The sequence below is a fragment of the Oryctolagus cuniculus genome, chromosome 10 (assembly GCF_051225735.1).
Source record: "Oryctolagus cuniculus isolate XC-2025 breed Fujian yellow rabbit chromosome 10, ASM5122573v1, whole genome shotgun sequence".
Taxonomy (NCBI): domain Eukaryota; kingdom Metazoa; phylum Chordata; class Mammalia; order Lagomorpha; family Leporidae; genus Oryctolagus; species Oryctolagus cuniculus.
The window spans coordinates 124631061-124643282 of NC_142876.1; the positions used below are offsets into that span (position 1 = coordinate 124631061).

General features: G+C 54.7%; 1 protein-coding gene across 35 annotated transcripts in view; it reads right to left on the reverse strand.

Moving 5' to 3' along the window:
• CNTN4 (contactin 4) overlaps positions 1-12222 on the reverse strand; it is a 730703-nt gene that overhangs the window by 240910 nt on the left and 477571 nt on the right. For all 35 annotated transcript variants that reach the window (XM_089305698.1, XM_089305711.1, XM_051831894.3 and 32 more), the window contains one exon: positions 5497-5672. In XM_089305698.1, coding sequence (XP_089161824.1) covers positions 5497-5672 — 176 coding nt within the window. The remainder of the gene's footprint in view (positions 1-5496; positions 5673-12222) is intronic.

Below are 12222 nucleotides of genomic sequence, written 5' to 3' on the forward strand. Positions count from 1 at the left end.
GGGGAGAGAGAGTAGGGGCAGGCTCTGTGGCTACAGTGTGAAGCCTCCGCCTGTGCTGCTGGCATCCCCTGTGGGCACTGGTTTGAGACCCGGCTGCTCTACTTCAGGTCCAGCTCCCTGCTAATGTGCCGGGGAAAGCAGTGAGGGAAGGCCCAGGCACCGGGGCCCCTGCACCCATGTCCAAGACCCTGGAGAAGCTCTCCTACTCTCTTTGTAACACTTCCAACAATTTTAAAAAGAAAGCAGAAACCAAGGAGGGAGAGGAACATGGAGTGGCAGCCACTCCGTGCCTCACTCAGGCTGGGAATCAGCTGAGGTCCGGCTTGTGCCTTAGAACGTGCCTTTCAGGGCAACTCTAGGGGGTAAGGGTGCCGGCGGGAGCCTGCACTGCAGAGACATCGCAGGGCACGGGGTGAGACTCACACCGGGAAGATCCTGTTACACCTCTGCTTCAGCCACCTGGCACCCGAGCATCCCACAGGGGCAGGTGTGTGGCATACGGTGAAGATGCTGTGTGGGACACTCTGCCCCACATCAGAGTGTGCCTGGTCCTGTGTCTCGGCTCAGCTCCATATTCCAGCTGCCGGCTAATGCGTACCCTGGGAGGCAGCTCAAGTACTTGGGTCCCTGCCACACCCATGGGAGACAAGGACTGAGTTGCTCCAGGCTCCTGACACTGAAGGGGCCTGATTCTAGCTATTGTGGGCATGTGGGGAGTGAGCCAGGGGACAGAAGAGCTCTCTGGGTTTGTCTCTGTTTTTCTCTGTTGCTGTGTCTTTCAATTCAATAAATAGTAAGTAAATAAATCTTTATAAAAATAGGGATTTGTATCTTCTGGGAATAGAACTGAGTGTTAGAATTTACTTTCAAAAGATACAGCCCATGGCGCTCTCTCAGAGACACACCGCTCTGTGGAGGGGTGTGCAGGGACTCTCGCGCAGGGTTAGGTGCAGGCTGCTGGGCTGGGGAGGGTGCAGCCAGGGTGCCGGGCCCTGCCCTACATTCCACACAGGCAGCCCCTGGTTAAGCTGTGCAGATCATGAGTGAAATCTCTTCCACTCCCAGCCTTGCCTCCCGATTCTGCAGTCTATGGAAGAGTATGGGGGCATCCAACTGGCTCCTCCTCAGCAGAGTGCATGAGGGGGTGGAATGAGAAGGACATGCCAAGATGGCCGCTGGCAAGCAAGCGTCAGTTACTGAGGAATGGCTTCGGAAACCACCTGGCAACACATCCTGCCTGGCAACAGGCTGTGATTGGTTGGGGCATAGACCGCCCCTTGACTGGATTGGCTGCCTTGGCTATATAAGCTGCTGCACCAACTGAAATAAACGAGTCTGCGGGCTGCTCACCTCAAGCCTGCTTTCACCCTACTCCCGGGGTCTGTGTGGTGACTCTGCGCCTCTGCCCCCACCACATTCCTCCTCTCAGAACGAATCTACATCAACATGGGGGCTGGAGAGAAAGGCCTGTTAGGACGACCTTGAACTCAGGGCTTCATCACACATGAGACTCAAGACATCGGCACTCACTGCTTACCCAGCCAATCCCTCGACAGCCGTTATTCCAAGTCCACCAAGCACTGGCAAATCAGGAAAGCAGAGGTGCAGCTCCAGGCTGTGCACAGAAGGGCTGAGTGATGGGGGGCAGACGCACTGGTAGAGGGCTGGGGAAAGTGAGCGCAGGGCAGATGATTTCATACCGAGGGGAATGAGGAATAAAACACACTGCACACCACGTTATGATAATGTGACGACATCCTCGCCTCACAGGGAGGGACTTCATTTAGGCCAGGCCTGCTCAACCCAAGCAAGGTGTCCCCGGAGCATGTGGGCACTGGCTGGAGAGGGAGGAACAGGTTTCAGAAGCAGTTTTTCCAGTGAGCTGGAGATTTTGCCTACGTGGATCAGTTCACTTTAAAAATGATAAATGCAAAAGTTCCCAAATTCTATCCACAAAAGCAACCTGAACCTGCTCTGTAACAATCTGGAGAGGAGCAGACAGTCCTGTAAGACTGTCCTAAGGATACCATCAGGTAAAGTATGGAACTGAAGATGAAGGGGAGGGACAGGAAGTGCCTGTGGCATGGCACGGGGAGACGGGGGTGGGGCGCTCCCCTGGGGGCCACACACCTGCTGAGAACCAAGGGTCTGCAGGAGGCAGCCAGGGGCAAGGGAGGGAGAAGCTCCCCAGGCAGCGGGGCCACAGGGCAGGCCTGGCTCAAAGGCAGTTTGTTACCTTAGAGAAATCAGCATGAGACCATGGGAATGAATTTGAGATTTATTCCAAGAGCAGGAGATGGCATAAAACAGGAAAGCAGAGTGATCTAATTTCCATTTTGAAAAGATTACTCTGGCAGTTTTACGACAAAGGGGGTAGAGCCGGGCAGGGACGGGTAAGTCACAGCCACAACTTGCCGACTGCCACCGGGCACCCAGCAAACCTCACTGCTCCAAGAGCAGGCAGGGCAAAGGGGTCCACTCACAGTGCACGGGGCTGGATTTTTTTTTTTTTTTTTTGACAGGCAGAGTGGACAGTGAGAGAGAGAGACAGAGAGAAAGGTCTTCCTTTGCCATTGGTTCACTCTCCAATGGCCGCTGTGGCCAACACACCACGCTGATCCGATGGCAGGAGCCAGGTGCTTCTCCTGGTCTCCCATGGGGAGCAGGGCCCAAGCACTTGGGCCATCTTCCACTGCACTCCCTGGCCACAGCAGAGGGCTGGCCTGGAAGAGGGGCAACCGGGACAGAATCTGGCGCTCCGACCCGGACTAGAACCTGGTGTGCTGGCGCCGCAAGGCAGAGGATTAGCCTAGTGAGCTTCGGCGCCGGCCAGCAGGGCTGGATTTTTAGCTGGGGGAACAAGAATGTACAAACAATACTGACGTAAAGGCATAATCTCATTGTAGCAGGGCTCTGGCCCTCCTGGCCCACTTGTCGGGTAGTTATGTGGAAGGAGACACACTTATCCAATTTTCTATTGACACTAAACTACGAGGACAATCAATAAGTCAGATAGAAAAAAAGATTTAAAACAATTTTAAATGTGATGGAACAAGGGGTCACTGTTCAGAAGGTGAATTTAATAGGGACAGATACGATCGTCGGAATTTAGGTTAACAAAAGAACATGTCTGGGTAGGTCTGGATTAACAGCAATCCATGAAAAGTCAAGTCTTGGATTTCACATGACTACAAGGTTACAGTGAGAGACTGGCGTTCTAAAATTGAGTGTGATTTCTCAGCTGCGTTGATCATGGGATAATACTATTTGCAGCAACAGTCCAAAGGTCGGGACAGCAGCATGGCACTGCGCACGTTCTGCAGAGACACAGCAGGAGCGATGAGCTAAGGGAATGCAGCGGGCTGGGAAGACCCTGCAGGTGACGTCGAGAACTTGAAGAAGGACCTGACAGGTTCCGGGTATCTGAAGCCTGACAAGTCCCAAAGACGGAAGTGGGAGTGCAGGCGGTGGAGACAGAGACACCTGGCTCCACATCAAGGAAGAGATGCCGGGTCTGTTCTGGAACAACTACAACCACCCACAGTGCATCGGGGGTTCTGTACGAGCAGCTGACCCCTCTGTCACCAGCAGTCCCGTCAGGCACGGATCGGGAGGGAGGCTGAAATGCACACGCAAGGAGGCTCACACAGCCTGTGCCTGTGGCTGACCACTGAGAGACCAGGGCACAGCCTGCGCCTCTAGCTGACCACTGTGAGACCAGGGCACAGCCTGCGCCTCTAGCTGACCACTGTGAGACCAGGGCACAGCCTGCGCCTCTAGCTGACCACTGTGAGACCAGGGCACAGCCTGCGCCTCTGGCTGACCACTGTGAGACCAGGGCACAGCCTGCGCCTCTAGCTGACCACTGTGAGACCAGGGCACAGCCTGCGCCTCTAGCTGACCACTGTGAGACCAGGGCACAGCCTGCGCCTCTGGCTGACCACTGAGAGACCAGGGCACAGCCTGCGCCTCTGGCTGACCACTGAGAGACCAGGGCACAGCCTGCGCCACTGGCTGACCACTGAGAGACCAGGGCACAGCCTGCGCCTGTGGCCGACCCACTGTGAGACCACTGGCAGGGTCTTAGGCCAGACCGTTCTGTTTAAACGATGGTTTTTGAATAGGAGACTTTGAGGTTCCTGGAAGTAAAAACGCCTGGACTTTTACAGGATCACTTGAGGCTGCTAATTCATTTGTTCAGTGTAAGTTAGAAACAAAGACAGGTAATGCTATATCAATCTCCACTTTGTCATAGATGTTGTTCAACATTTCCCACACCATGAACTCCAAAATCCAAAGAATTACAAGACTTATTGAATACTGAGATTTTTTCGACTCACGATTCAGTGATTATTCCCCAAGCCAAATGTTAAGGTTCATTTGTCATAATTAAAAACTAAGCGCAGATATTAGAGCCGCATGGCACCAAGAGAAATAAACACGCTGGTTCTGGAGCACTCAGACACACTGTGCACACCTGAGGTCGCTCAGGCGCCCGCCTCGGAGACATTCACAAACAGAGTGATCCCGGGATCCCATAAACACGTAATACCCAGAAAATTCATTTCTCAGCTAACAGAAACGCCACCAAACAGCAGTAACAGATTAAACACTAGACATTAGGTATATCTGACGTTGAGTCCCAGAGAGGATTCTGTTAATGAGAATATTCCACAATGCTACTGCCAACAGACATAGTAATGATGACACCGCCGGCATCAGTGCTCTGCTTGGGAGCTGAGACGTGGCAAGAGGAGACGCGTGATGACTTGCGGATGCCCAGCCCTGAAAACATGGCCGCAGACAACCCGCACAGGCATCTGCACTCAAATCCACTCGACGCTCTTCCCGCGGATTGCACTTGCAACTTAGCTCCGAGTTCCACTTTCTCTCAAGTATTCATGGACGTTTATTACACAGTGGTCATACGTGATGGCACTTTCTTAAATGCTTTACACCAGAAATATTAAATGTAATACCTTGACTCTGTTTTTTCTTATAATTTTAGTGGTTTTAAATTTTTTTCTATCCCATGAAATGAGGGAAAAATTACAAAATTATAGTAATAATTGATTACTGATTTTTCCCCCAACTCACAGTACCTGTCATACTCTAGATGTACTAATCAAAGTGGTGCTCTTACTACGACTGAGTGACTGGCAGTTTTGCTACTTGCGTATACATCTTCCATTTAAAATGGGCATATGGCAATTTTTTGGGTACATAAATGTATACATATGCAAATTCCATGGTATATGAATTTATGTGTACACAAAGCATCAAAACCAAACCCCCTCAATCCTTAGGACAGCAGAAGCACACATCTCGCCACGCACATCTGCAATTTATCCTACAAAGAAGACAGCCCCTAAATATGTAAAAAAAAAAAAAAAGAAATCATATAACAAATTAAAATGCTTGGTTTTTGAAAAGAAAGTCTTCTAAAGGCATGAACACACACAGTCCCACTTGCAGCATGATATCATCAGTACTCACAGGCAAACTGGAGCTTTGCTTCTCTGCTGACGACTGTTCCGAACGAGTTGGTTGCTATGCACTGGTACGTTCCGGCATCTTGGGTCTTATTGGGGTTATTGATCAACAGACTGCCTTCCACAACACTGTAGCGGAAATCCATACCAATGTCAACATCTGTTCCATTTAACTTCCACCTAAAGTGTAAAAACGCCAGAAGATAAAGCCTTGTAATATTAGTCAATATTTCAGGATTGTCTAAAATATCTAAAAACTACAAATCATCAGTGACATTTTTTAAAGCGTGACAAAAAATAAAGCATAAGAAACACACCCAGTACCTGCGGCGTCTTACACACAGATGGACGGAACACGTCCTGTAATGTGTGAGCTACTGAAACCACGGCTCCTGCTCTGGGCCTACTTACGAAGCCAGAGCCCTTCATCGGGGGCCGGGGTGGTTTCCCACTGCGTGTGCAGCTGTCTCCGAACAGGGCTCCTCAGTGAAAAGCCGCTTCGATAGCCTGTGGTCCTGCTTCAGTGGGTCCTACAGGTGGCAGAAGGAGAGACTGCGCCGTAGGATGAAACGCAGCACGGCTGCTTGGCTCCGACGCCTGATGGGACTGAAGTGCTGACTGCGAGGTGGAGGGGCTCCATCGACCTGCAGTGCGAGGGGGGGCCAGCCTGCCGCACCCGGGTTCCACTTGGAAGATCTTGGCCACGGGAGCTCAGACGCCAGCAAGCTGCAGCCGGGGCCATCAGGGAACTGAGAAAGACAGGGCTCGGCTCCCTTCTGAGCATTTGCTGCGGTCACTTCTGTGTCTGACCGTTTAGCCCGACAGATGAGTTCCGTGGGATCGATCCATTTCAACAGCCAGGCCCCAGTAACAGCACTGACCTTCTGAGCTCTGCTTTTACAGCTTACGCTGCTCAGAGTGAGGGCTCATGCCAACCCCATCTCCTTCCAGGGAGTCTCCTGAATTCCTAGGAACTTTGAGCTCAGAAAATGGCATGACCCTCTTATGTTTTATTCCCACTCCTCGAAAATCCTCCACGGAGCATTGGTCATGAAGACACCATGGCTGGAGCTTACAAAGTGTCAAGAGTGGTGCAACAGCGATCACACCGGGAGACCAAAAAACAAACAAACAAACAAACAAACAAAACAAAACAAAAAGAGGGACGTTACAGCAGAAGGGGAACTGCCTCCAGGCAGCAGCAGGAAGTCCATTTACCTCAAATGGTACAATCACCACGTCAGCGCATGCATGCGTGTGTATGTCAGCACATGTACATGTGTGCATGTCAGCACATGCATGCATGCGCCCAGAACCCCTGTGTGTCCTCAGGGTGTCCTGGCTGTGTGTGCACCACAGAAACACGCAGTCACTTTCAAGACTTCAGGCATCTAGTATCAGCAAACGGCAACACACGAAGACCTGAGCTTGCTTTCTCCCAAGACCCCTTCTCCTGCTTCTGTCCATCTCAGGTGACAGGACTCCAAGGACATTGGCCTTGAAGTTCCTGGGAGAAGTTGATCAAGGCTCTGCTCCACCTGCCAGACGCTCCCTGCTCCTCTAAGGAGGAATTCTGCCTGCATGATTTTCAGCTCTCATGTCTGCCAGCTGGACGTTGACACTCTCATCGGGTTCAGGAAGCGCTTGTTGAACCTGACTAAACGTTTACTTTTTCCTGGACAGCTGAGCCATGAAGCCTTTTCCTACACAGCAGTGCAGCAGCTCATGCTGGGTCGCCTCTTTTTTTTTTTTTTAAGATTATTTATTTATTTGAAAGTCAGAGTTACACACAGAGAGAAGGAGAGGAAGATAGAGAGAGAGAGGTCTTCCGTCCGCTGGTTCACTCCCCAGTAGGCTGCAACAGTCGGAGCTGCACTGATCCGAAGCCAGGAGCTTCCTCCAGGTCTCCCACGTGGGTGCAGGGGCCCATGGACCTGGGCCGTCTTCCACTGCCTTCCCAGGCCACAGCAGAGAGCTGGATGGTTAGTGGAGCAGCTGGGACCCGAACTGGTGACCACAGGGGACACCGGGACTGCAGGCAGCGGCTTCACCCACTACGCTACAGCGCTGGCCCCCACATCTCTGTCTTTGAAATGTAACAATTCAGGAACAGGAGGGGTGGGTAAGGTGGGCCAGCAGGGGAAGACAGGGACACAGCTGTGTGTGCTTGTAAGCGGGTGAGGACTGGACACTGACAGCGCTCTCAGGCTCCATGGTAATTCTGTCCACTTTGACACGGACACGGGAGTGAGACGCGAGAGGACAGTGGGTTCCATTCCAGCAGCCACAAACACGTGGAGCTCCACGACTCTGCCTCAGACATTCTTCTTTGGTCAGCTCATCACGTCTCGGCCGTAACTCCCTCTTCAGTGATACAAGGGCATCTCAATATGATACATCTAAGGACTCAAAGAGGAAGCTCCAATACGATGCGAGTGGCGCGCTGAATATGGAATCCAGGGAGGGGCCGTGTGGCTCTTTAAAACCGTGGCTGGGGGACGACGGCGAGGTCTCTGAGGGCTCTACACAGTCTGCACGACTCAGCGCAACCGAACCCCAGAGCACCAAGTCCAGGGATCAGCCTCATGGCTGGTTCTGGGACCGAGCGCTCTCCGAGGACTGCAGTCAAGTCTGTTACAAAGCCGCACCACAGCGCGGCCGCTGCTCCCTCCAGTCGGAAGTGGGCTGCAATGAAGTCCTTATCCACTGCATACAGACGCATCCGGAAAACTCACAACGGACTTCCAGTGTCTGAGTATTTGTATGCGAGTGCAGAGGCGACCGGCGAGTCCTGGATGTTGAGTTCTGCGCTGACTTCTCCCGTGCAGAACCTGACACAGACACGGGGAAGCTTTGGAGAGTTCCTTGCTGGGAAGCTGTCTAAGGGATTTGTAGAAAACCCGCTCTCTTTGCTAGCTGTTTCGGCTCGGCACTCAGGGAGAGGCAAGGCCTTTCCGACTTGAGCTTTTCTTCCATCCACCCAGCTGAGCGCTCCAGCCGGTGCCGGAGTGTTTCTTCTGCCTGCGAGGGATGCTGAGGGCGCCGAGCAGGGTCAGACGCGTTCTTGGGGGACTCGCACGCGAGTGAAGCTGGCACAGTTCTAAGCTTCTTACGTTTTTCTGGGTCTGGATCAATCCTTTCAAGATTGAGGGGCAGGAAGCAGTGAAAAGAGGAGGCTGGGTTGAGGGAACAGACTCAGCGGAGAGAGGTCAGCGGGGTCTCTGAGAGAGAGACCTGAAGAAGAGCAGCCCCAGGGAGAGCCCGCGTGGGAATCCCTCCCGCTCACGCCGGCCCCTCCGAGTCAGCCGGAGGAGGGAGGAGGTTCGGCCAGGAAGGTGGCTGAGGATTCCGGATCTCTCTCCTGCTCTGGCTCTCTCTTCGCTCCGGGGCACCAGCTTGCTGCTGCGTCACAGGAAAGCACAGAAGGGATTCGGGCAGGCAACAACGTGCCGTGCAATGACCTGCGAGTGTATCTGATTACACGTGGTCTCAGCTTTCCCTTGCAACCTTTAACAACTGAACAGGTTCCCGTTCCATTGCCTGTCTCAACTAACCAGGCAAACCCCTCTGTCTAGAAATACTCTGCTACAAAAGCAGTGTTAATCAGAGGTCCCAGTTGGGAGAAAATGAAGCAGCAACCTGCCGAAGTCTGCTGCAAAATTTGTTTTCACGAGAGGGTAACACCTGAACTTGTGTTTGGCAGGGAACTGACAATCGGGAGCGGAAACTCATTTATTCTGGATCCTGTCACCTTGGTCTCCTACATTTACCTTGACTGTGCAAAGCACTTCTGAATCTGATTCAGTCTTGAGTTGAGTATTATAGGGGACACCTATGCACCTGTTTGCTCCGGGTAGTGCCGGGCTCACCTTCTCTCCTGGAGGAACTGCTAACAGCGGCTGTCGCTCTCCAAGCTGTCCTGGTGGGCATGATAAATGCTATGCTCACCCTAATTACCGGGTCCACCAGGCAGCTGCAGGCTTTCTTTCTGGAATGCACTTCCCTTCCTTACCCATAAGGCCACTTTCCCGCCTCGGACAGCATCAAAGCACGAAGCCTTCCTGCATCCGCCCTCCTCATCCTGTGTCAGATGTCTCTGGTGTTTGGCCAAGACGCCCTAGAACCTGGCGTCTTCACGGATCTCCACACGGAACCCCAGCTTCCTCCGCAGTGAGGTGCTGGGCAAACTCTGCCGCCAGCCAAGCATGCTGTGGGTCACTAGCGTTTGAAGTCACCCAGGCGCTGCAGCTGGGGGCTGCAGGGGCACTGGGCTTCAACACTTGCCCAAACAACACAACTCTCGTCCTAGCCTGGACCCCTAAGTCCCAGCGTCCGTCCTAGCCTGGACCCCTAAGTCCTGGCATCCATCCTAGCGTGGACCCCTAAGTCCCGGCGTCCGTCCTAGCCTGGACCAGCGTCCATCCTAGCGTGGACCCCTAAGTTCCGGCATCCATCCTAGCGTGGACCCCTAAGTCCCGGCGTCCGTCCTAGCGTGGACCCCTAAGTCCCGGCGTCCGTCCTAGCCTGGACCCCTAAGTCCCGGTGTCCATCCTAACCTGGACCCGTAAGTCCCAGTATCCATCCTAGCGTGGACCCCTAAGTCCTGTGGTCGTCCTAGCGTGGACCCCTAAGTCCTGTGGTCGTCCTAGCGTGGAACCCTAAGTCCTGTGGTCGTCCTAGCGTGGACCCCTAAGTCCCGGCATCCATCCTAGCATGGACCCCTAAGTCCCGGCGTCCGCCCTAGCCTGGACTCCTAAGTCCCGGCGTCCATCCTAGCCTGGACCCGTAAGTCCCAGCATCCATCCTAGCCTGGACCCCTAAGTCCTGGCGTCCGTCCTAGCGTGGACCCCTAAGTCCTGCGGTCATCCTAGCCTGGGCCCCTAAGTCCTGTGGTCATCCTAGCATGGGCCCCTAAGTCCCGGTGTCCGTCCTAGCGTGGACCCCTAAGTCCCGGCGTCCGTCCTAGCCTGGACCCCCAAAGTCCCGGCGTACGTCCTAGCCTGGACCCCTAAGTCCCGGCGTCCGTCCTAGCCTGGACTCCTAAGTCCCGGCGTCTGTCCTAGCCTGGACCCCTAAGTCCTGTGGTCATCCTAGCCTGGGCCCCTAAGTCCTGTGGTCATCCTAGCGTGGGCCCCTAAGTCCCGGCGTCCGTCCTAGCCTGGACCCCTAAGTCCCGGCGTCCGTCCTAGCCTGGACCCCCAAAGTCCCGGCGTCCATCCTAGCCTGGACCCCTAATTCCCGGCGTCCGTCCTAGCCTGGACCCCTAAGTCCCGGCGTCCGTCCTAGCCTGGACCCCTAAGTCCCGGCGTCCGTCCTAGCGTGGACCCCTAAGTCTTGGCGTCCATCCTAGCCTGGACTCCTAAGTCCCGGCGTCCGTCCTAGCCTGGACCCCTAAGTCTTGGCGTCCGTCCTAGCCTGGACCCGTAAGTCCCGGCGTCCATCCTAGCCTGGACCCCTAAGTCCCGGCGTCCATCCTAGCGTGGGCCCCTAAGTCCCGGCGTCCGTCCTAGCCTGGACCCCTAAGTCCCGGCGTCCGTCCTAGCCTGGACCCCTAAGTCCCGGCGTCCATCCTAGCGTGGGCCCCTAAGTCCCGGCGTCCGTCCTAACGTGGACCCCTAATTCTTGGCGTCCGTCCTAGCGTGGACCCCCAAAGTCCCGGCGTCCGTCCTAGCCTGGACCCCTAAGTCCCGGCGTCCGTCCTAGCGTGGGCCCCTAAGTCCCGGCGTCCGTCCTAGCGTGGGCCCCTAAGTCCTGGCGTCCGTCCTAGCGTGGACCCCTAAGTCTTGGCGTCTGTCCTAGCCTGGACTCCTAAGTCCCGGCGTCCGTCCTAGCTTGGACCCCTAAGTCTTGGCGTCCGTCCTAGCCTGGACCCCTAAGTCCCGGCGTCCATCCTAGCATGGACCCCTAAGTCCCGGCGTCCGTCCTAGCCTGGACCCCTAAGTCCCGGCGTCCGTCCTAGCCTGGACCCCTAAGTCCTGGCGTCCATCCTAGCGTGGGCCCCTAAGTCCCGGCGTCCGTCCTAGCGTGGACCCCTAATTCTTGGCGTCTGTCCTAGCGTGGACCCCTAAGTCCCGGCGTCCGTCCTAGCGTGGACTCCAGTTCAAGGCAGAGCTGCTGGGGTGGGGGGAACCTGCTTCTCTCCACGCCAGGGACGCGAGACTCGTGGGGCTTGAGGGCGGCTGACGGCAGGCTGCACGGATGGGGGATGCGGAGCAGAAACTGACCGTGGAGACCCTCTCCCCTGGACTCTTGCCACCTGTTTGCAGCAAGCCCCCTCTGCTCCATGCCTGCTTTGAGAAGCAGCGTCTTGGTTCGAATTCCACTGATGACTGCAGTCTCGCTGGACCGAGGATCTAGTCTCTGGTTTTTACCTGTGACTGTGTAGTGGCTCCTAGCCTTCCATTCAATCTGTCATTAAACCTGAACAGAGCTGTCTTTGTTAAGTCACACTCAAGCTACTAGGAGCAGGGAGGCCATGAGGATATCTGAGAAAAAGTTATGTTGTCACAGCTTTCAAGTCACCTTGTCGACTCGCGCGGCGGCCACTCCCTTCCCGCGGCTGATTCAGTGTGAACCTTGGCTTTTCCACTGCTGCGCTTGCCTTGTGTTTCCACAGTTGTATTCATTGATTCAGAAGGCAGAGAGGAGACAGCCAGGGGTTGGCTCCCCAGAGGCACACCACGGGGAGGGCTGAGCCAGGCCAAGCAGGTCTCAGGCGAGTGGCAGGGGT